Source organism: Eutrema salsugineum, unplaced genomic scaffold (genome assembly GCF_000478725.1).
Source record: "Eutrema salsugineum unplaced genomic scaffold, Eutsalg1_0 scaffold_1, whole genome shotgun sequence".
NCBI classification, from domain to species: Eukaryota; Viridiplantae; Streptophyta; class Magnoliopsida; order Brassicales; family Brassicaceae; genus Eutrema; species Eutrema salsugineum.
The window spans coordinates 10,036,423-10,061,235 of NW_006256909.1; the positions used below are offsets into that span (position 1 = coordinate 10,036,423).

General features: G+C 37.1%; 5 protein-coding genes across 5 annotated transcripts; 4 read left to right on the forward strand and 1 right to left on the reverse strand.

Annotated features, from left to right (window-relative positions):
- The first annotated feature begins 1,577 nt into the window (after positions 1-1,577).
- On the forward strand, positions 1,578-5,583 carry LOC18030000 (ethylene-responsive transcription factor 6). The gene is made up of 6 exons (XM_024148998.1): positions 1,578-2,510; positions 2,759-2,765; positions 4,068-4,271; positions 4,662-4,949; positions 5,039-5,119; positions 5,203-5,583. The coding sequence occupies exons 1-6, from the start codon at positions 1,659-1,661 to the stop codon at positions 5,340-5,342; spliced, it is 1,572 nt and encodes a 523-aa protein (XP_024004766.1). The 5' UTR covers positions 1,578-1,658; the 3' UTR covers positions 5,343-5,583.
- A 798-nt stretch (positions 5,584-6,381) lies between these two features.
- Positions 6,382-7,959, forward strand: LOC18030001 (palmitoyl-protein thioesterase 1). Its single transcript, XM_024149280.1, has 8 exons — positions 6,382-6,484; positions 6,586-6,667; positions 6,750-6,990; positions 7,085-7,150; positions 7,234-7,272; positions 7,358-7,480; positions 7,579-7,671; positions 7,753-7,959. Exons 1-8 carry the CDS (start codon positions 6,382-6,384, stop codon positions 7,894-7,896), a joined length of 891 nt encoding a protein of 296 aa, XP_024005048.1. The 3' UTR covers positions 7,897-7,959.
- Positions 7,960-8,739: 780 nt separating this feature from the next.
- Positions 8,740-10,494, forward strand: LOC18030002 (palmitoyl-protein thioesterase 3). Its single transcript, XM_006414163.2, has 8 exons — positions 8,740-8,913; positions 9,002-9,086; positions 9,191-9,434; positions 9,533-9,583; positions 9,672-9,710; positions 9,810-9,932; positions 10,027-10,119; positions 10,194-10,494. The coding sequence occupies exons 1-8, from the start codon at positions 8,817-8,819 to the stop codon at positions 10,353-10,355; spliced, it is 894 nt and encodes a 297-aa protein (XP_006414226.1). The 5' UTR covers positions 8,740-8,816; the 3' UTR covers positions 10,356-10,494.
- Positions 10,495-16,116: 5,622 nt separating this feature from the next.
- On the forward strand, positions 16,117-17,841 carry LOC18030003 (palmitoyl-protein thioesterase 1). The gene is made up of 8 exons (XM_006414164.2): positions 16,117-16,303; positions 16,391-16,475; positions 16,574-16,814; positions 16,911-16,961; positions 17,057-17,095; positions 17,187-17,309; positions 17,409-17,501; positions 17,590-17,841. Exons 1-8 carry the CDS (start codon positions 16,207-16,209, stop codon positions 17,749-17,751), a joined length of 891 nt encoding a protein of 296 aa, XP_006414227.1. The 5' UTR covers positions 16,117-16,206; the 3' UTR covers positions 17,752-17,841.
- Positions 17,842-21,281: 3,440 nt separating this feature from the next.
- Positions 21,282-22,848, reverse strand: LOC18030004 (homeobox-leucine zipper protein HAT1). Its single transcript, XM_006414165.2, has 4 exons — positions 22,454-22,848; positions 22,015-22,352; positions 21,839-21,918; positions 21,282-21,738 (listed from the first exon to the last, which is right to left on the reverse strand). The coding sequence occupies exons 1-4, from the start codon at positions 22,602-22,604 to the stop codon at positions 21,453-21,455; spliced, it is 855 nt and encodes a 284-aa protein (XP_006414228.1). The 5' UTR covers positions 22,605-22,848; the 3' UTR covers positions 21,282-21,452.
- Positions 22,849-24,813: the final 1,965 nt, after the last annotated feature.

Below are 24,813 nucleotides of genomic sequence, written 5' to 3' on the forward strand. Positions count from 1 at the left end.
GTAAGCGCATTCGTATGCAAACGTAAAAGGAAGAAATCACGTTCCAACGCAGCAAAGGCAATGTCACATGGTTTGTTATTGAATAATTGTACAAGATTACAAGTTTAATTAAGTATTACAACGCAGCAAAGGCAATGTCAATGTCAAAGGCACTTACATTTGTTTTGCGTTTGTTTATGAGTGTTTTTATAAGGTTAAAGTAAGTAACCTTACTTTGAAATAAATAATAGACTTCATTTGGTATAGCAATTTCAATTGGTCAGGTTGCTATTAGCAAATAACAATGTGGTACCGTAAAAGTTTAATTGGGTATAAAATTTAGCAAGTGATTTTATTGATTTAACGGTTAATAATAAATTAAGATACCGAATTATAATGTGGAAATTTAGGAGAATAGATCGCAAGTATATAGTGGACGTCCAATATCAATATATCAATTTTGTTTACTTGGATGCCTTTTAACAAAAAAAAATCAATTATTTACTCGGATAAATTAAGAGAAATACTATAAAATAATCATAGTTACATAATTTAAACAATTATGAATGCAAATGTGAAATACGAAAAAGATACTACCATTGTTATTTTCTCCTCCATCTCATACAAACATTTAATTTGAAACGATACGATAGCAAGAAATAACCTTAGACCTTAGTGTTGGGTTATTGAAATGAGAGAACTGTTTGGTATATTATTTAATAACAAAAATAGTTGTAAGAGATATCCCAATATGACAGGATGTAATAATTATTTGCTTAACTTTAATTTTCTCATTTTATTTATTTTCTTAACTTAAAATTATTGGTTCCTAAAGCTTATCTTTCTGGGTGGCAAGATGAGAATTTATCGGTCTTTGTCTACCTGATGTTCAAGAGTCAAGACTCAGGACTATATAAAAAACATCGTCGACATGGAGAATCTAGTCTTAAATAGTTAAAAATTCCCAAAATACATTTCTGACGTAAAAGTTAACCCCAGTTTTTATTTCTTCCATCAGTTATTACCGAAACCTTAATAAAACGTGCTTTAATTGTCTTTGAAACAAGATTATCCAAAAAAATTGAGCTGACACGGTCGATAACTTATGATATTGTAAATGCATGCATGTGAACCAAATTCTTACAACTAGTCGTAAATTAATCAAACGTTAAAACTAACAATTCTTTTTAAAATTAGGAGCACTAATCTTTTGATTAGCTTTTATCGAGCATGATTGCATGAATCTATCAATTCTTGCCTAATCAACGAAAAAAACAAACAATATAATACATGTAAAGAACCTTAAATTAGAATTAGATCGCGCAGCCTAAGAAGGAGTGGTTAATTTTTAATTATTTGTTAATTTTTACATCAGCTGCCATCGATGAAGCATACGATCTTACCGTTGACTGAGGTATTTATAATCTAATCGAACGGTGTGAAGTCGATAGTACACACAAGTAGATACACCCTACTGCATCTGATTATTTAAATTTGAATTTTAAAATACGAAAGGATGTTGCCTTGAAAGAGTCTCTCATTGACTTGACTCTTTCCTATATATATACATTCCCACTCTCTTCTCCACTGTCAAATCAAAACCTTTCCTTCTCAATTAATCATCTTCCTCCTTCGATTCTCTGTTTTCTCCAAATTTTACAAAAAATTCGACCTCGAAAATGGCCACGCCTAGCGAAGCATCAGCTCTTTTCTTCATCAAGAAGTATCTTCTCGACGAACTTTCTCCGGTGCCTACTCTCACCACCAATCGATGGATGAACGAACCGGTAGCTCCAGAATCAAGCTCCGATTTTTCAATCTTCGGTTCATTTGATCAAACCGGTTTCGATTTTCCTGATTTCGAGACTAAACCGGAGATAATCGATCTCGTGACGCCCAAGTTCACCGAGGAGGTGAAAGCTGAAATTCCACTAGCATCGAGCGATTCCTTCACCTTCCAATCGAATCCACGCGCCGTTTCCGGTTCAATTGCGCAATCGAACCGGAAACCGCCGTTGAAGATCGCACCGCCGAACAGAACCGAGTGGATCCAATTCGCAACCGGAAATACTCAACCGGAACAGCTTCCCGGACCGGAAGCCGCGGAAGGGAAGAGGCATTACAGAGGAGTGAGGATGAGGCCGTGGGGGAAATTCGCGGCGGAGATAAGAGATCCGAACCGTCGAGGAACTAGGGTTTGGCTCGGGACGTTTGACACGGCGATCGAAGCCGCTAGGGCTTACGATAAAGCGGCGTTTACACTCCGAGGGTCAAAGGCGATTGTCAATTTCCCGCTTGAGGTTGAGATGTGGAATCCACGCGATGACGTTGGCCAGAATAAACGGAAGCGAGACGGAGAGGAGGAGGAAGATGTGACGGTGGCTGAGAAAGTGCCTAAGACGGAGGAGAGTGACGCCGTTGAGAAAACGACGTCAAGTTTGACGGCGATTGATGACTGGGACTTGACGGAGTTTCTGAGCATGCCGCTTTTATCACCGTTATCTCCGTTTGGTTATCCACAATTGACTGTTGTTTAGATGTTTTTTTTTTCTTTGTCTGTGGGGTCAGCTTGCTGTAATGCTTCTTTTGTTGCACATTGGAGGAAATTTATTAATTCTTTTATTTGTTTGCTTGTTTTTTTTAATACAATTTTCAAGTCTCATGGAGAGAATATCAGCAATAAAAATTCATTATATTGACTGAAAATGAGTTTCTATTATTTCCCATGCGTGATATAATTTTTGAATGATCTATATGAACACTTTATGCATGCATGTAGGTAGGAGGTGCGTATAATGTTGGAACTTTTGGCTATAAATGGACCATCACCAACTTCACTCGTTCCATTTTTTTGGCTGCCTATATAATACAACTCATAGATTATTAGATATTTAGCTTAAATCTCTCTAGTTCCTAAACCAGAAGTTGATTCATTGTCTTCTTTTGGTATGGAACATCTTAGAGGCTCCAATATAAAAGTTACTCAGCTATTTTACAAAAAAAATAATATTATTTTGGATTTTTTATGTTTTAAAAAGAAGAATATTTTATATTTTTAATATAATCTTTTAAACAGAATTCCCAATTTACTCTTACACCAAAAAAGCTAGTTATCTATGCATTTTAGCCTAACCATATTTGCATTTTAATATTATCTATTTAAAGATAGATTGATTAAATATAAGCAGATTTGTATACTTGAATTGTATGAGATGTATTCAAAATTAATGAAACATAGAAAGTATTATATATAGGATAAATATTTAAAGCTAAGATAAAACTAACAAGAGAAAGAAAATTAAACTAAAATTGTTAAATATATAATTTTCCAACTTAAACATATATCATATTCATATTTCATTATCATATATGGTATATCGAGTTTTCCTTTAAATTTCACTTTGGGTCAAATCTAGGTTTTTATGTCTACTCCTTAAATTTTAGAGGAAAAAAAAGGAGAGGAAATCTTCAAACAAAAAAAAGGCTTTTTGTGTATAATATAACTTTTTCTCGATCAAAGTCATCATTTTTCTCAGTATTTCTCCCAATCCCTTCTTCTCTCTCTCTCTTCTGAATTCTCCGACTCGCACGTAAGCTCTCTTATCTTTTTCTTCCTTCTTCGTCATCTCTCTATCGCGCTCGATTTCTTTATATGAATTCCAGAGGAAGACACACGTGCCCAATCTCAAATTCTGTTCGTGGGTTTTCCCGATTTGGAATTCGAGCGATATGCGTTAGATTTCTCTGTAAAGAACAGGCTTTGATTTCTCTATTGTCAGTTCTTTTATTCGATAGATTTGTTTTCTAGGTTTAGGTTTTAATTGCTCTACCAAATTATCAACTACGGAATGATTTGAAAGGTTCATAATCTTGGCATCTTTCGATCTATTCTCATTGGCTACCAAAGAAGTTTTCTTTTCGATTGTTTATGTTCGAATGCTTCAATTCCAATGATTTTCATCTAGGTTATGGAACATTTGATTGTTACTGTGCTTTTCTTCTTCTTTTTGTGTTATATGAATATCATCATCATTTTTATTGTGTTTTGCAGAGGTTTAGGAAGAAGGGAATGATTGGATCTTGACTTTGAACTGGGTATCTGTGGATTGGTTGCTTTGTGTGTAAAATGTGGGTGCCTACTTTAAGCTCAAGCTCATGCTCAAGTGAGGAGAGGGAAGAGAACAGTGGAGAAGCCGGGCTTTCGCCGGTTTACCTCAACGTGTATGATCTAACGCCTGTGAACAATTACCTCTATTGGTTTGGTATCGGAATTTTCCATTCTGGAATCGAGGGTATGTTTATTCTCTTGGTCTTTATTGATTCTGCTGTGTTCTGTAACTTAATTGACATTAAAGAAACCCTTTTTATGAGTCTGTACATCCTACAAATCCATAGAACAGTGCCTACATAAGTATGCTTATAAAGTTGAATGGTTAGGGTTTTGAAGATGAACAACAAAATTTAGCTGTCTTAATGTTCTTGGCAAGTCGTGATTTAATGATTTGGATATAGACTTAACTGAGATTGTAGGACCAAGACAAGTCCCTAGGAGTTTTAACGGAAACCTTCCCTGATCCTTTATAACTCAGATTTAACCTGATATGTTATATAATATCTGCCCAAGCCTGAGCAACTTGTTATTTATTGCTCTCTTTTAACACAGTTTCTCAACTTCAATGTAGCTCATGGTTTCGAATATTGCTATGGAGCTCATGAGTATCCAACGAGTGGGGTATATGAGGTGGAGCCTAAGAGCTGTCCAGGGTTCGTCTTTAGACGGTCGGTTTTGTTGGGAAGTACCAGCATGTCCCGTTCAGATTTCCGCTCATACATGGAGAAGCTTTCAAGAAAATACCATGGTGACACTTACCATTTGATTGCCAAGAACTGTAACCATTTCACCGAAGAAGTATGCTTGCAGCTTACCGGAAAGCCTATTCCAGGATGGATTAATCGCCTGGCCCGTGTAGGTAAAAGATATAACCCTTTCCCTTGTTATGCCACAGCTCATTTCAACAAACAAATCGTGTCCTTTACTCAGTTGGTTTTTGAGTTTCAGGTTCGTTCTGTAATTGTCTTCTACCAGAAAGCATTCAGCTTACAGCTGTTAGTGCTCTTCCCGAACGCCTTGAATTCTCTGGTAAGATCCTAATTAAGAGATGTTTTATGAATAACACTACTTTAAAAAATCATGAATTGACTTCTTATATTCTCCAAATGTAGATGATGAGGAATCAAACTCAGAGGCATCTTCAGTGTCAGATGAAGAAGAATCAGAGCGGAAACTAATAAATGCAGCAGACAGAGAGATTGTGTATCTACAAAACAAACCGGTAAGACTTACCAGAGAGGAGACTCCCTGAGTAACCAACCAGCGTCGGTTTACTCCTGAAGCAAGTAACCAAACCAGTCATCAGAGAGCTTGCAGAGTGTAAAACAATGTAGCCATGGAGGGAGTAAGTGATGTTTGGTTTTGTCTCCTTATTGCTGCGCTTCTTCTGTCGGAAATATTTGTTTAGTATATTCTTCTCATTTTAGGAATGTATAAAACATATTCCAGATTTTATCAAATTCAGACCACCCTTTTGCAGTTAAAAGGCTAAAGATTTCTCCATATCTTTCATAAATTGTTTGCTATTTAATTAAATTTCTATATAAATCGACTATATTAAAATTATAAAAACTTTGGGATGAATCTTGCTTTTTCAATAGAAAAATTGAATTCTTATTTAAATATTGATCGTCTAGACTTTAGAGCATGTCCAATAGAGATTCTTGACACAGATTTTGAGGTGTTTTGAAATTAAAAAAAAAAAGAAATGAGCTTTTAACAGAAATCGTCCCTTGTATAAGAGGTTTTAGGGACGCCGCTTAATTGATGTGGCGTGAAGGGATGGCTGATTTTTGTAAAACTCTCTCTCCTCTTGAACAAAACTTCCGAGCATTTTTTCATTTATTTTAATTAAATCTTAAATTTATTATTAAAATAATTTATTGAGATTCTTAAAGAATCCCTCTATTGGACATGCTCTTAGATCAAGAATCAAACCAAAATATATACACAGTAAAAAATTTAAAAAAAAATAAAAAGAACAAAAATATCTATTGATTTTAGATAATTATGGTGGACAAATTCCAACTGAATAAAAGACAAATATTGCAAACTCTAACAGTTGGATTCTTTATAAATTCTTATTCAATTAATGTTTTAAAGTGAAGTAAATCCCATTTAATTCAGATTCCAATTAGGGAAGAAAACGCTAACAACCCTTTTTGACTAGCAATATCATTTATAAACAAAGCAATCTCACATATTGTAGAAGACAGAGAGAGAGAAAAGAAGAATATTCCGACGAATCAAAATAGATAGATAGATATATAGTCTCAAATTCTCAATCATCCATGATGAGAATTTTCCAGCGATCTGTTCTGCTCTTAACGGTGGCCACCGTGTTATTCTCTATCGTTTCGGTTACAAACTCTATTCCTTTCATATTGTTTCATGGTAATTGACGATCCTTCTTCTTTTCCTCATCTGTTTATCATTTTTTTTAAACTGATAATGAATTAAATTAATATTTAAAAAATAAAAATAAAAAAAAACAGGAATTGGAGATAAATGTTCTGGTGGAGTTAGTAACTTCACGCAACTCCTAAGCAATCTCTCCGGCTCTCCTGGCTTTTGCTTGTAATCTCAACCACTAACTAACTTATTTGAACTTTGTGTTTTCATATCTTTTTCTTATGATCGTTGTGATATTAATTTGTAGAGAAATAGGAAACGGGGAAATAGACTCATGGTTAATGCCACTGATAGACCAAGCGAGTTTAGCGTGTGAGAAAGTGAAGAAGATGAAAGAACTTAGTCAGGGTTACAACATTGTTGCACAGTCTCAAGGAAACTTAGTGGCTAGAGGCCTAATCGAGTTCTGCGACAATGCTCCTCCTGTCATCAACTATGTCTCCTTAGGAGGACCTCATGCTGGCATCGCCGCAATCCCCAAGTGTTCTGTAAAGCTTTTTTACTGTTTCTTTGGTTAATCTTGATCACTGTAGTTAACAACAATGTGTCATTAATCATGTTTGTTTTGTTTGTTGTGTGAAGTTTGGTCCAATCTGCGATATAGGAGAAGCTATGATGAAGTTAGAGGTCTATAACGACTTTGTTCAAGTAACACTCTATTCTCTATATCTCTTTATTCAAGATCAAAAGTCTTTTAAAATCATGATTTGATAAATTTAACGAATGTGCAGGATCATATTGCTCCTAGTAATTATGTCAAGATCCCTGGTGTAAGTTATTTAGTTAACCGATGAAATCAAGTTAATTTAAAGTAGATTTGGGTTTTCAAAACTCAATGGCATTGGTTTTTCTCAGGAAATGACTAAGTATTTGAAACACTCTAAGTATCTGCCAAAGCTTAACAACGAGAGACCTGACGAAAGAAACTCCACTTTCAAAGACCGTTTCGCCAGCTTACACAACTTGGTTCTTGTCATGGTACTTATTTACTGTCCCCTTTCCTTCAATTCAGAGATTAAAAAATCTGGTTTTTTAAGCTCATTGTTGTGTGTTTCGTCTTCTTAATTCATAACCAGTTCCAGAACGACACAACACTGATCCCTAAAGAAACTGCTTGGTTCGGATATTATACAGATGAAGGATTCGAGTCTTTTTTGTCAACTCAACAGGTGAATATTTCTCTCATCTCTCTCTCTCTCTGTTTCATTTCTTCATTGAAGAATTGTTTTTTAAAAAACCTTTATGTTCAGACAAAACTATATAGAGAAGACTGGATCGGTCTGAAAGCATTGGATGATGTCGGAAAAGTAAAGTTTGTGAGCGTCTCAGGGGACCACCTCAGTATAACGGACGAGGACGTTGAGAAATACGTTGTGCCTTACTTGAAGGCTTGATGCATACAAGTTTGTAAATTCTTCAAACATGTGACTATCAAACTAATACTTTGAAATTTGAAATTATTGACTAAAAATCGTGTGTTATTTATTTTGATATTAACCAATTATGTTTAGAATATTTTATTGTTTAGTGTTATTCAAAAATAATGATTTTAAAAATAAATTTATAGATGCTATTCATTATTCAAGAAAAAATAGAATTTTCAAATCCTTAAATGTTGAAAGACTTGAAAAGGTTTTCAATAAATTTCTAAAATGTTGGGTAAAATCTTGATTTTATAATTCAAACATTGCGAAAATCATATCATATTGGAGTTTACTTCCGATTTTAATTCTTATAAACCAAAATCATAAATATATATCCTTTTTGTCATATTTTTAAAAAATGTGTAGATTTTTTTCTTAAAAAAATTAAAATAAAGTTTCAAAATTATTACTACCTCCAATTCAAAATAGAAATTGTTTTTAAATTTTTTTATACATATTAAGAAAACAATTCAGTCTTCTGTTACTCTTCATTAATACACTATAGAATATGTTCACACTAATAAAAAACTAAAAGAGTATGGATAAAAATGGAAAAAATATCAAGTATTTGAATTTTGAATGAGAACGATTTATATTTTGAAATGAATGGAGTATACTTTTTGAATAACAGCAAATTTTGTTAAAAAAAAAAACTATGATCTAAATTTCCAAGTCAATAAGAGAACAAGCACCAACCACACGATAGCGGTTCTTTGAATTTTATTTCATCCAATAATTTAAAGATCCGGCCATACACCAACCACCAAGTAATAAATTATGTTCCAAAAATATCTGCTGTATATCAAACGTACACTACTTATTGTCATCATTATTACTTGTTCGGCTTCTTCCAAAATTAAAGGTAAATTATTTCACTGAGTTCTTCTTCCATGGAGAAGAGTTTCAAGCGATCTGCTCTACTTGTGACTTTGTCCATCTTCTTCTTCATTCCGGTTGCAATCTCGGTTCCATTCATTCTCTTTCACGGTAATTAACGATCAATGTTCTTCCTTCTCCTCTTTCCTTTTTTAAGCACTGATGGGTTAACAACACTAATGGACATTGATTGAAACAGGGGTTCAAGAACAATGCTCCTATGCAACAGTGAGCAGCTTCACACAGCTCCTTAGCAATCTCTCAGGCTCCCCTGGATCTTGCTTGTACTCTCACTCAACTAAAGTCTAATTCCTTCTTCTTGATTCATCACAATCTAGCAAAAGGGTTTTTATGGCTGTCTCTCTCTCTATTATGTGTCATCTTGTAGAGAAATAGGAAATGGAGAAGAAGATTCAGTGTCCATGCCGCTTACGCAACAAGCGAGTGTAGCTTGTGAGAAAGTAAAACAGATGAAAGAGCTGAGTCAAGGTTACAACATCGTCGGACAGTCTCAAGGAAACTTAGTAGCAAGAGGCTTAATCGAGTTCTGCGACAATGCTCCTCCTGTCTTCAACTATATATCTTTAGGAGGTCCTCACGCTGGCATCTCCGACATCCCTGAGTACTGTTCTGTGAGTTCTCTCTTCCTCTTCTCTTTTTTTTTCTCTGTATCTTAATCACATTCTTAATCACAATAACAACAAACAACAACGGGCTTCTCTGTTTAAAGTCTCTAGCTTGCCAGCTGCTGATAACAGAGACCTACAGCGACTACGTTCAAGTATACCTTTTCTTTCTTTCTTCTTCTTTTTCACTAATCAAGATCCAAAACGTTAAAACCATGATTAATACCTCTAATGACTCTGCAGGATCATATTGCTCCAAGTGGTTATATAAAAATCCCTACCGTAAACTTAAAACCCTTTTCTTTCATCCTCAATCATTTCCTCTTACATGAATATATACTTCAATCTAAAAAAAAGCCTTGTTATATGTTGGGTTCTCAGGAAATGTCAGAGTACCTGGAACACTCCAAGTACCTGCCAATGCTCAACAACGAGAGAGCTAACGAGAGGAACTCCACGTTTAAAGACCGATTCACCAGTTTGCAGAACTTGGTCCTCGTCATGGTGTGCATCCTTGAGATTTCAACCAAATCTTTAACACCATTAATGTTGGATTAGCTCATTAATTTTGTTTTTCTTCATTTCCTAATAAAAACAGTTCCAGGGTGATAAAGTAGTGATTCCTAAAGAAAGTTGTTGGTTCGGATATTACCCAGATGGAGCTTCCACACCTCTTTTGTCTCCTCAACAGGTGACCCTTAAATCATCCTCAATTTCATCAACCACTTGTGTTCTAACAAATTATATATTATATTCTTTCTCCAGACAAAGCTCTATACAGAGGACTGGATTGGTCTGAAAACCTTGGATGATGCTGGAAAAGTGAAGTTTGTCAGTGTCCCTGGAGAGCACAACCAAATGGCGCAAGATGACGCTGTGAGATACGTTGTGCCTTACCTCCAGAACCAGCCTACGTTTTCTTCTTGATGCAAGACTCAACCACAAGGCAATATAGACATCCGTAATATCTTGATGCAGATCAACCTCAACTAATGAATTAAAAGGCCACATTGTTATGCTCTTTCCGGAAAACGGTCAACAACAATCCAATTAACGAAAAACAAAAGCTTCATCATTGATCAAAGATGGTCAATTTCATCCCAATAACATGGTTCCGTACATCCCAAGTTACTCGTGCTTTTACTAATTTAAAACATGGAGAGAGAAAAAAAAAATCTAAATTCAGTAAATGGCAAGATTTAGCAAGAGAATCGCAGAGGAAGAGGAAGACTTCTTGAAAGTCAAGTTTGTAATATCGATTATGAACTTAAGAACTCAAGAATTTAAAATAACTCTCTTTATTGCTTTAGAAAACTAACTCAAAAACTAAAGCTCTCAACCTCATAAGATTTACCACAAACTTTGGTAACTCTTATATATTGAGTAGGTTAAATAACTCCTAAACCTATTAGAAATAGTAATTTCCTAATCCTTAGATAACTCCTAGGAATATTTCATTTTCCTAATATCTTGCTGTCCAAGTATTCAAGCTTATCCAACATTCTCCCCTTTAAGCTTGAAGCCACTCTTGGACACATCCTGAACTCCTATGTATTCTCTCATTTCTTTGAACTTGATTCTCCCAAGAGCTTTTGTTAAAATGTCAGCCTTTTGTTCAGCTCCAGGGACATGTTCAACTTCTATTTGTCCGTGCTCAACACATTCTCTGATGAAGTGAAATCTTCTGTGTATGTGCTTGCTTCGTCCATGGAAAACCGGATTCTTCGTAAGAGCTATAGTGGATTGGTTGTCAATTCGAATGACTACTCTTTCACTCGATGACCCTGTGACTTCACTCAATAGATCTTGCAACCAGATCGCCTGTCTTGCTGCTTCAGTTCCTGCCATAAACTCGGCTTCACAGGAAGACAATGCTACTATCTCTTGTTTCTGTGAGCACCAAGTGATAGGACTCTCTCCAAGATAAAAAATGTGACCGGCAGTACACTTACCATCATCAGGATCCACGTTATGACTACTATCACTATAGCCAAGTAGTTTAGGTACCTTTGAACCTGGATGTTTAAAAACAAGTCCCATCGAAGTAGTACCTTGTAAGTACCGCAAGCACTGTTTTATTGCAGCCCCATGAGATGCTCTTGGACTTTGCATGTATCGACTCAACACTCCTACGCAGTATGAGAGATCTGGTCTTGTGTGAAGTAGGTATCTGAGACAGCCAACCTTTTTCCGATACCCTGTTGCATCGATCTCTTTTTCATCTTCTGCCTTTGACAACTTTAGTCCAAGCTCCATTGGTATTTGCGTTGGATTGCAGTTCATTAGTCCAGCTTCTTCCAAGATTTTGCAAGCATATCGAGTTTGACACAAGGAAATACCTTCTTCATGTTGACATACTTCTATTCCAAGATAGTATGTTAACCTTCCGAGATCGCTCATGTCAAACTTCGAAGACATCTCTCCCTTGAACTTGTTAATGACTTCTCTATTCGAACCTGTGACGAACAAGTCATCAACATACACCGCTACTATCAAGAGACTTCCACCAAGCTCCTTTCGATAAACAGATGGTTCCTTTGAGCATTTTTCAAAACTTTAACCCCACAAGAATGTCGTTTAACTTGTTGTTCCATGCTCTAGGTGCCTGTTTTAACCCATACAAAGCTTTATGTAATTTGTAGACTTCGGCTTCTTCTCCTTTCCTTTCGTACCCCTCTGGTTGCGCAACGTATACTACTTCCTTTAGGTCCCCATGGAGGAAAGCTGTCTTGACATCTAGATGATGTATTTCCCACCTGTTCGATGCTGCAAGATTAACGAGTAACCTTATGCTTTCCAATCGTGCTACTGGTGCAAAAACACCATCGAAATCAACTCCATAACGTTGTACATAACCTTTGCCACCAAACGAGCTTTGTACTTGTTAATACTCCCATCTGAGTTTCTTTTTAGTTTGAATACCCATTTCAGTCCTATGGGTTTTGTTCCAGGTGGAAGATCGACCAGAATCCAGGTTCCATTCTTCTCGATTGAACCGAGTTCAGCCTCACATGCGTTCCTCCATTCTTTTGATCGCTTGGCTTCTTCGAAGTTGGCCGGTTCATCATTCATGCACATCAATAATTTCGCGCCTTCCTCTTCAGCTAACAGCACGTAATTCTCCACCAAGTACTTGGGAGGTACTGATGGTCTTGTCGATCTTCACAGAGCTGGTTGTGTTTGAGTATTCTCACTCTGAGTATCCGCTTCTTCTTCGTACGCAGCTGTATCACCATTATTTCCGATTACATCTCCAGGTGAATCGATATCCTCCCCTGTTTCGACTTCTTGCTCTGTTTCAGGTTCGGTATCTGTTCTTTGGATGCCATGATTTCCAAATTCCCCTAAGATGACCTTAAAACCTCCGTTTTGTCTATCTTCAGGATCCAATGAATTCCAATTCCATCCTTTTGTCTCATCAAACACCACGTCTCTGCTTACTATTATTCTCCGGGCTTGTGGGTCAAGCAATCGATAAGCCTTTGATCCGGGCTCTGTTCCGAGATGAACAAGCATACGAGCTCTATCGTCTAGCTTTTTAAGCGATGGTTTTTCAACTTTCGCATATGCGATACACCCAAAAATCTTCAGATGGCTTATGTTTGGTTTCTTGCTTCAGTAAAGCTCGTATGGTGTTTTGTCTGTTAGTGCTCGTGTGGCTACCCGATTTATGATATATGTGCTGTGCCTAATAGCTTCTCCCCATAAATGGTTTGGCACTCGCATGTCCTTCATAATGCTCCTCGCCATTTCTAACAACGTTCTGTTCATTCTCTCCACAACACCGTTTTGTTGTGGAGTGTATGGTGCAGTGAGATGCTTCCTTATGCCTGTTGTATCACATAAGTCATTAAACTCGCTGTTGACGAATTCACCTCCTCTGTCTGTTCGAAAAGTTTGGATTCTTTCTCCTGACTCTGCTTCGACTAAATTTTTGAACTTTTTGAATTTTGTGAAAGCATCACTTTTCTCTTTGAGAAGAATTGTCCACATATATCTGGTGCAGTCGTCGATAATCACGAATATGTACTTGTTCCCAGCTGAAGTACTTGGTGATATAGGGCCACACAGATCACCATGTACGAGTTCAAGTACTTTGTTTGCTCGATAACTTGTGGCTTGAGGGAATGCCTTTCTCGCCTGTTTTCCCAATAGACATTTACCACATATCTCCTTTTCAAACCTCACACCAGAAATCCCTTGCACGAGTTCCTTGCTCACCATGGATTTGATCGTATCAAAGTTTATGTGTCCAAGTCTTGAATGCCACTTCTTCGATTCACTCATTGTTGATAGATGTAGACATTGATGTTCTCTTATCCCCATACGAACCTTGTATAACCTGTTCTTGGACCGATTGGCTTTTGCAAGAAGCTTTCCCTTTGCATCATGCATTGTCAAACATTCTCCCTTCATCCTTATATCGCATCCGGATTCTGTTGCTTGTCCAAGGCTAATTATGTTGCTTTTAAGATCTGGGATAAAGTAGACGTCTGTCATCGTTCTTGGCTCTCCATTCATATCTGTGAACGAGATTGATCCTTTGCCTTTAATATCTATTCGAGAATCATCACCAAATCGAACTTTTCCTGTGATTGATTCGTCGATTCTTGAAAAATATCTCCGATCACCCGTCATGTGATTGCTAGCCCCATTATCGAGATACCATATGTCCTCATCTCCTGAGTTTGTCTCATAGTTGCTAGGTGTGCAGTGTTTTTCGTTCAAGTAGACCACCTCATGCATCAGTAACTCATCGGCACTCTGTGTCTCATTATTATTACTTTCTTGTGTTTCTTGGAGCTTCAATAGTCGATCTGGACAATCAGAGGCATAGTGGCCGACCTTATCACATTGATAACAGGATATCGATGATGCATCTCTTCTTTGGTTTGTTCTTCCACGACCCCTGCCTCGTCGTCCTCCACGACCTCTTCCTCTCCAATTGTTGTTCCAGTTACTGTTGTAATCCTGACTTGATTGTCCTGTCTGGTCATCAGAATTCGCATACATAAGTTTCGTTGTATCTTCTTGTGTTACTTCTTCTTCGGAAATCCTCTCTTCATAAGCTTTTAACCGTCCTATGATCTCTTCGAAACTGGTTGCATTAAGATCCAAGACTTGTTCGAGAGACGCCACAATGTGAATGTATTTCCGAGGCAGACTTTTAAGAAATTTCTTTACTAGCTTGGAGTCTTCGATACTTACTCCAAGAGCTGCTGATTTTGACGAGATCTCCGATAGTTTCCCTGAAAACTCATCGATGTTCTCAGATTCCTTCATCTTTAATCGGTCAAACTCAGCCATTAAAGTTTGTAATCGAGCCTCTTTCACCCTCTCTGCTCCAACGTATCTTGTTCTGATCGCTTCCCATATTTGTTTTGCGGTTGTAAGCTCGCCGACCTGTAACACTAAAGACTCCGGTATAGATTGGAATAACAGACCCATCGCCAAGTTGTTTTTCTCTTCGTCTGCTGTTCCTGGATCCACTGATTCCCAGACTTTGTGGACTTTGAGACAAATTCTCATTCGCATAGACCAGACCGTATAATTAGTTGTGTTAAGCATCGGGCATGTGATTGAAGAAGGTCCTCCTTCTTTAGGTTTCTCTGTCGCAGGTATCAAATCCCCCATGTTTTGTTAGCTCTGATACCAAATCAAGTTTGTAATATCGATTATGAACTTAAGAACTCAAGAATTTAGAATAAGTCTCTTTATTGCTTTAGAAAACTAACTCAAAAACTAAAGCTCTCAACCTCATAAGATTTACCACAAACTTTGGTAACTCTTATATATTGAGTAGGTTAGATAACTCCTAAACCTATTAGAAATAGTAATTTCCTAATCCTTAGATAACTCCTAGGAATATTTCCTTTTCCTAATATCTTGCTGTCCAAGTATTCAAGCTTATCCAACAGAAAGCAGATACGGTAGCAAGTGTAGATAGATTTTTTTTTGGATATCGCAAGGAGAACCTACTAGTGAAGTGTTTGAGTCTTTTTTGATGTAGGACAAGTTGTAGACCAACTTTCTAAAAAATAAGAGAAATCGTATTTTGTTGACGTGGGATAAATTGTAGACCAATTTTTTAAAAAAGAAGAAAAATGGTCACCCGCACACAAGATCAACCGAACTAACTCATTTTCTAGAAAATTGGTCTCAATATAATTTTTAAAATTATCGGCCTTGAAACACATGCTTCATTAACCTGTATTCAGATCTAGTTCTGTGTTATTTCAAAATAAAAGATTTTGAAAGTAGTTAGATGCTATTCAATAGTATAAAGTAGAATTGTCAACTTTAAATGTAGAAAGATTTGAAAAGGGTTTTAGTAAAATTTCAAATTATAGGTGACAAAATTTAGATGTTATAACTCAAACATTGTGAAAATCACCTAATAATCAGATAATCCTCCTTTGTCATATTTTATAAGAATGTGTAGATTTCTCTTAAGAAAATCAGATAAATTTTTTTAAAACTGTAACATTCTTTAAGTAACAGCAAATTTAGTTCCCAAAAAAATGAGCTATGATTTAAATTTCCAAGTCGATAAGAAAATTAAACAAGCACCAACCACCGCTTGCGGTTCCTTTATATTTTCATTTGATCCCATTGAACAATTTAGAAATCCTACCATACACCAACCACCAAGTAATAAATTTTCTTCCATTATTAGATTAATATGTATCAAACTATTAATCTGTACACTTCTTGTCTTCTTGCTTCTTCGGCTTCCTAAAAAATTAAAAAGGTAAAGTATTTCTCTTTGAGTTCTTCCATGGAGAAGAGTTTCCAGCGATCTGCTCTCCTTGTGACTTTGTCACTCTTCTTCTTCATTCCGGTTTCAATCTCTGTTCCATTCATTCTCTTTCACGGTAATCAAAGATCCTTCTTCTTGCTCCTTCTGTTATCTTCTCAATCAATAATGAATCAAATGCAATAAATGGATTTGACTGAAACAGGGGTTCGAGACCAATGCTCCAATGGTGGACCGAGCAGCTTCACACAGCTCCTTAGCAACCTCTCCAGCTCCCCTGGCTCTTGCTTGTACACACTCAACTTATTCCTTCTTCTTCTTCTTGTTGTTTCATCATAATCTTGCAAAAGTGTTCATCGCTGTCTCTTTGGTATGTGTCATCTTGCAGAGAAATAGGAAATGGAGAAAAAGATTCCGTGTCCATGCCGCTTACGCAACAAGCGAGTGTAGCGTGTGAAAAAGTAAAACAGATGAAAGAGCTGCGTCAAGGTTACAACATTGTTGCACAGTCTCAAGGAAACATGGTCGCTCGAGGCCTAATCGAGTTCTGCGACAATGCTCCTCCTGTCTTCAACTACGTCTCCTTAGGAGGTCCTCACGCTGGCATATCCGACATCCCCAACTGTTCTGTGAGTTCTCTTCTCTTTCTCTTTATCTCTGTGTCCTTATTTACAGTCCCATTCTTAATCACAATCACAACAACAATGGGCTTCTCTGTTTTAAAGTCTCCAGTTTGCCAGCTGCTTAAAACAGATGTCTACAGCGACTACGTTCAAGTATACTTTCTCTCTTTCTTCATCTCTAATCAAGATCCAAATCCTTAAACAATGATTAACACTCTTCATTGACAACGCCGGTAATGACTCTGCAGGATCATATTGCTCCAAGTGGTTATATAAAAATCCCTACCGTAAACTCAAAACCCTTTTCTTTCTAATCCTCAAATCACTTCTTACTATATGAATACCTCAACGGAGAAAGCGTTGTTATCTGGTTCTCAGGATATGAAAAATTACCTGAAACACTCCAAGTATCTGCCAAAGCTCAACAACGAAAGACCTAACGAGAGGAACTCCACTTATAAAGAACGTTTTACCAGCTTGCACAACTTGGTCCTCGTCATGGTGCCTAAACCAGTGATCCTTGACATTTCACCCAAATCTTGTAACAACATTGCTGGATTGGCTCGTTGATTTTGTTTTTTCTTCATTTCTCTAAAACAGTTCCAGGGTGATACAGTAGTGATTCCTAAAGAAAGTTGCTGGTTCGGATATTACCCGGATGGAGCTTCAACACCTCTTCTGCCTCCTCAACAGGTGAACCTCAATGATCCTCAAATTTCATTTCTTTTCTTGAATCATCAATCAAACCACTTGTTTTTCTAAACTAGGCATTCTCTTCCAGACAAAGCTCTATAAAGAGGACTGGATTGGTCTGAAAACCTTGGATGCTGCTGGAAAAGTGAAGTTTGTCAGTGTCCCTGGAAAGCACCTCCAAATGGCGCATGATGACGTTGTGAAATACGTTGTGCCTTACCTCCAGAACCAGCCTATGTTTTCTTCTTGATGCAGACTCAGCAGCAATGCAATGGAAGACATTGCAATCTTGATGATGCAGATCAACCTGAACCAATGAATAAAGCCACATTGTTATGCTCTCTCAAAAAAAAGGTCCTATATCAATCCAATAAACGAGAACAAAAGCTTCATTATTTATCAAATATTGCAATTTTATCCAATTTTTCTTCATCTTGTATAATGCCAGAGACGTGCTATGAACTAGTTTAAACATGAAAATCTAGAGAATTTAGATGAAACCCGAATAGATTTATGCGATGAGGAAGCTGTGTGGTACATACATGCCTTTTGACTTGAGCGTTCTTCATCACCTAATTTCTTCAAAACTTACTAAGCTACTTTGTGATCGAAACAAAGGGAAATCAGACGATGGATCGAGTTAATCAGCATCTACCCTTTGCAGGTGGAATAAGAATTGAATCAAACCCCTTATTTCGTTACCTGAAAATAATATGTACGGCACGGAACGACGGCGAGAGTTTCACGGGAGAAAATTTCACCGTGAAATCGACGAAGACGACGACAGCGACAAGTTGGGCCGTAAAATTCGGCCCATCAAGTGGACTTCATCAAGACCCAATGAGACTAATAAGCACTTAATAAATCATTATTAGTCTTACTTAATTTTTTTTTTACGGCAAACAATATTATTAATTTCAAGGATTACGGCATACAGAACTTTCAGAAAACAAGTTATTACATAAGTAGATATATGCGCCATATACTGAAAAGGATACAACAAAAGAAGTGATTTTGACGATGCTTTCCGTAGATAAGTCTTACTCGCTAACGAATCATAAAATTCGTTATTTCCCTCTTCGTATTTGATCTGATGCAAAATATGCGTCGTTAGCATCTTTTGGCTAAACTTTTGAATTACACACCGCACGACAAAACCCGATGCTTCCGGTAATAGTTCTGGAACTTCGACAATCTGATACCAATGCTTCCGTATTAGAGTCTTTTTGAAATATTTTGACTTTGATTTTCTCCTTTCTGAAATCAAACTTCTACATCTTGCCTCCAATTCCGCAGAAGTTAGTTCCGACAACAAAAGATAAAAAGAAACTAACATCTCTTTTAACATCTCTTTTACATAAGGTTGTGCAAAAATCCCACTTTCATCTAGTTTTGGTTGATGTGGTGTCATCGTCTTATGTTTCTGGTTAACGGCTGCAGTTTTATATATCATGACCAAAATTCCGGGATCCCATATACGGCAATTTTGAGAAGATCGATTGGTTGTATCGACAACAACAATCCAACACATAAACCGATCAAACCGGAAAGAAACTCTACATAAGAGAGAGAAACGGTTACCCATTGGAACCGACCACGCTTGAACGAAACCAGGGACCATCGCTGTGTAACATCATCGGTTACAATGATATACCACCATAGGTGTCGCATGAAGAAACCCCCGTGTAGCATAACCGCTGATATCGTCAATGATCCAGTATCGCATTCAAGAAAAACACAATCATCTAATAATTTGCTAGATGTTGTAGATGACACTCCAGATTTCCCAAAAGTGATGGAATTCAAATCGGACAAACACTTAGAAACCCAACCCAAACGGAAAAGGAGGAAGATATACATACATAGATACATAAATATATAATAAAAATAGGGGCACAGTACCGACACTCGAGATGCGTCGGCCACCGGCCAGAATCAATGGCTAAAGATTCTTCAGAAACCGTTTTTGTTTATCGCCTAAAGCGTCGCCCCAAAATGAGAAGTTTTTATTACTCGATAGTCTAGTCTTACTTATTTAATCAAGGAATTATGGCCTGAAATCCATGGCTCTGGTAACCTGTGAAATGGTGGAATTATGTTTTTAAAATATAATTCTGCAGATTTTTATGCTAATCAACAAAAATTTGTAGAATGAAAAAATATACATACTATATTTTTATTTAAAATACAATACAAAAAAAACTAATCCGAAAAAACGAGTTACAAATAAATTAATCCATTACGCAGAATTTTTTAATTTATGCCATTCCGCAATTCTGCAAGATTACCAATCACATCACATATAGTTTTTCGTCGAGGTAACAATATTAGGACTTAAGAGGATTTAGATAACACACCATTTGTATAGACCGATAAATCTATTACCTGGACCACGTCAAGGTTTGTGACATCCCGACCCATCCTCTTTTTAGGAACCGGACGCGGACCGGCGATATCAATCCTAACTCCCCCCAACCGCCCCTCCCAGTGAGCCCAACACCCTCTCTAGGCCCGTGGGCCCAACGTCCTCTCTCTAGGCCCGTTGGCCCAACGTCCTCTCTAGGCCCGTTGGCCCACCACTGTCCGACGGTCGGGAGTCGTTAGTCCGGAAGGCTCGTAAGACTTGTCTACTGTCTCTGCAATCACCACATGATCTTTCTCCGTGCTTTGTCCTCACTTGCACGGTACCGCAGAGTACTTCCCAGTAGGTCACCCATCCTGAGATTACTCAGGCATCAGCACGCTTAACTCTGGAGTTCTCTCAGCACACTTGACCGGAAAAGATAAGTGCACTTTGATGACATAGGTAACCAAATCAATTCTTATAAGTCTTTCCATATACCAGAAATCGGGATGTTACAATTCTCCCCGACTTCCAAGGAATTCGTCCCCGAATTCTCCCTTTACTCCCACAGTGCTTGCACCAGGATCGTTCACCCTGTTACGGTGTGAGGCCACATGACGACTCCACACACGTGGTTGGGTGTCGGCTCTGATACCACTTGTGACATCCCGACCCATCCTCCCTTTAGGAACCGGACGCGGACCGGCGATATCAATCCTAACTCCGTCCTCTCTAGGCCCGTGGGCCCAACGTCCTCTCTCTAGGCCCGTTGGCCCACCACTGTCCGACGGTCGGGAGTCGTTAGTCCGGAAGGCTCGTAAGACTTGTCTACTGTCCCTGCAATCACCACATGATCTTTCCCGTGCTTTGTCCTCACTTGCACGGTACCGCAGAGTACTTCCCGGTAGGTCACCCATCCTGAGATTACTCCAGCATCAGCATGCTTAACTCTGGAGTTCTCTCAGCACACTTGACCGGAAAAGATAAATGCACATTATTGACATAGGTAGCCAAATCAATTCTTATAAGCCTTTTCATATACCGAAAATCGGGATGTTATAAGGTTTGTGCGGGTAAAGGTTTGTGCGGGTAAGAAATAATATAAAACAACCATTACGTCGAGCAGTGAGTAGTACACATTTTCATTTAAATTTTTATTGGGTGTATGTGCCATTTGTTTTGTACTCCATTTAAATTCGTTAAGATTTGTTTATGACATGTCTGGGAATCCTATGAAATAGATCTATTTGAAATCTGAAAACTAATTGTTGGAAAAAAAAATCTGAAAACTAATTAAGTAGGTTTCGTTTTCTAAAGGTTAAGCTGTTTGGGAGATATTAAGATCTTTTCAAAACGTAAATTAAGTTAGATTTCATGATTTTGTCGACATTGTAGTGTGGTTAAGGAAGAGCTGAGAAACAAAACAAGGATGGACCTGAATTTTTTTTTCCATTTCTTTATATATGTATTGTTTATCATCAAGAATACCTAATTTAATCAGGTTTAGTAGTTTAAAATGACAAAAGGCTTACATTGCGAGAGTCAATAATTTAAAAAGTACAATGACCCACACAGCATTATAACCCATAGAACCGGAAGAAAGTTAATTAGGACCTAGGACGCATCACATCAAAAGTTGACCCATGAGCCATTTGGAGCCACGGGCTCAAAGAAACAGACCGTTGGTTGTATTTCGATGGTCCGGCCACACGTTCGCATGATGGACACATGAGAAGCGTGGTCGGTGGACTCATCTGACCATACAACCTCGGCGAAAGCTTTAGTGCCCTCAACTCTGCCGCCTCTTTCTCGAGCCGCCGATTCTCTTCCGTCAGTTTCTCTACGCATCTCTTCAAATACTCACAATCCACTTCGGTTTGCTTTAGTTTGGTCCTATTTTAGACACAAAATTGGTTGTACATTGTAAATAAACATATTGGTCTCGAAGGGTATAATAGTCAATGATAGAATGAGTTGTCTGAATTTCTCTTACCTTGCTCTTCTGTTTTGGAACCACACTTCCACTTGTCTTGCTGTTAAGCCTAGCTTCTTAGCCAAAGCCAGCTTCTGTTTCTGTGTATATTTACCATAAAGCCCTTGTTAGATCAGAGTATTTACGAGAATAACTCTCTCACTCATGAGATGTTGAATAGTGTGAGTGTGACTTACGGGATTGAGAGTATTGTGGTCTTTGAAAGTGTCTTCGAGAACAGCAGATTGATCTTTGGAAAGCCTGAGCTTTTTCCGACAAGCCTCTCCTCCGTATTCTTCTTCTTCTTCGTCGGAGGTTCCACTTCCACGTGAGGAAGATCGATCCAGAGTTATGTCGAGGTCATGATCTCCGGCACCACCGGAGGTTCCTTCTCTCTCGCTCCTCCTCTTGCCGCTCACGGTGCTCGAGATCGTGCTGTTTGGGGAAGAAACTCCTGTCTCCTCCTCCAAATCCACCGTCGACGGCAAGCTGTTCACGTCGATTTTCCTAAGAAACTGTTGGTTTTGGTGATTATCTGCAAAAATGAAAAAAAAAGGGTCATTTTTGAGATCTGTTTGTTTCTTGGTGAAAAGATGTCAAGAATTTGTGGAAGTAGAAGAAGAAGAAGAAACGTACCTGAGGAGGAGACGAAGGTTTGGTTCGATGGAAACATCTGGAGATTGGACAATGGTGAAGAAGTTGATTTGAGATTCAGCTGGAGAGGATGATGATTTTGTGCAAATCCCAAGCTCAGACTTAGACCCAGATCCTCTTTTCCCATCATCATGATATATACTATTGGCCTTGACCCCAAGAATTTCAAATACTAATGTTTTGGGAAATGAGAATATAAAAAGCTTTGATTTTTATGGGTATAGCTGACTAAGAGAAACCTTCTTATTGCTGAGTTTACCTCAAAAGCTCTAAGTTTTATTGCAGTGGAAGAAAGTGTAAAGAGGACAAGAGCAACCTTCTAGGGCTCTTATGGAGAGAGAGAGACAGAGAGAGATAATGAGATGTGAAGTGGGAATGAAAAAAAGAGGATTAATATAGGAGTTCAATGAAATGAGAGGTTGTCAGGTTGGCCAATTATATAATCTATTATGCTCTTTTGAAACCTCTATTATTCTATCCCCAACTTGTTCCCTCTTTGTCTTCTCTTTATCTTTTCTTCTTTTACTATTCTAGTACATGATGAAGTCCTCTCTTTAGCTAACTATTTCCATAAATTAAAAATTGTTCTATCTATATATGTATGGAATCCAAAGTCTATTTTCAAATTTTAATCTAGACTCACATATTCAATCTATTCTATATACTTACAAATTCATACGCTTCAGGTTAAAATAAACCTTTAATGAGGAGTTGAGGAGGTATATATTGGACAAACCCATCATTTTGTGATTTAGAAACAAATTGGTTACATACATATACTATATATATATATATATATTCACAGATAAAATGGCTCTAGTTAAATACATACCCTGATATGCAGAACTCCTGATTTGAGAATATCCATGAATCTCATTATTGCATTAATTTGAGACCATGCCAGTAAAAAACGAGTTTTGATAAGATGTCTTCTTCGGAATGTAAATTGCAGACATTTTTCTAAAAAGCCAGTTATTAAAAAAATCATTATACATATTTTGGTTTATCTAAATGATATTTTGGATGAAAAAAATACAAATTACCACAAATTTATGCATAGGTTATCAAATACCACCATTATTTCCTTCACTAATATCATTTATATGTATACTATCAGGCATCACGATTCTCATCTTGAAAAAAAATTTGGTTGTGATAACTTCTTTAAAATGGACTTTCTATGAAAGAAAAAAAAAATATAATGAATAAAGAAAAATAACTCAATCAGTCAAGATCACACACGGATGAGACCAAATATCAAGAAATAGCTGGCAATAATTTGTTGATCGAATAATGAAAAGAATGGACTAAATCAAGTGGTTGGTACAAACACAATCCACATGAATCTGAACTCCTTCAAAGTTGTGGGCCAATCAACTGTTGTGATCCAATCATATCCATGTGGGATGTGGGATCTATCATTACAATAACACCATCTTCATGGATCCAATATTTATTGACTGTTTCTCTATCTTCATTTAAATTTTGTGAGCTCTCACAATTGAGACTGAGACGTGATAAATGATAATCATAAAACAAATAAATACTAACCAAATGAAATAAAAAAACTTACAAAGCAAAATAATATAGTTAAGCTATTAAGAATTGTTATTGCTAAAAGGCATAAGATCCCGCCTGAGGTGATAATGAAGCTGAATTCTTATAATGAGGTGGTAAATTTAAGATCCCGCCTTATTTATTTGCCGACTAGATTTGGGTTTAAAACACCAGCTTTAACGCCAAAATTTATAAAAAAGTTTTAGAATATTATTTGTGCAAACATTTCTTACAGTGTAATGCTATTTTGAAGATTTAAGTCCAAGTGTTTCAATATCTTTTTATTGATTACTTCTGTTATATTACAAGGATGCTCGTTGGTTTTTTCCCACATTTGTTGGTGAATGGTTTCTTAAAGTTTGACTAGCCGGATTATTTCTTGTAAATTGTGAAACAAGAATTTTGTTATCTAATTTTTTATATGCAAAGTCTTCCAAATCAAAAGGGCTTAAAGCGCCTATTTAGCTTTACGCCAAACATCCAAACAAATAATTTATATATACATTTAAATAGTATTTGGTTTATTTGCAGGTTGTCAAAAGTATCCAATTTTTGTTCATGTCTCGAGTAAGTACCGACTAGGGCATTTTTAAGAGTCCCAAGATCATTTGGCCAAAATTTTCAAAAGATATAATTGGAAATGGAAAAAAAGATAAAATTGGCATTATAAGAGATGTACGTTTAGAATGACTCTTACTAGGAATGTATATATTGGCTTATGTTTATACTCTTCTTGTGTCATCTGTGCAACTCTCTTTAAATGCTACTTGAGCAACAATCAACAT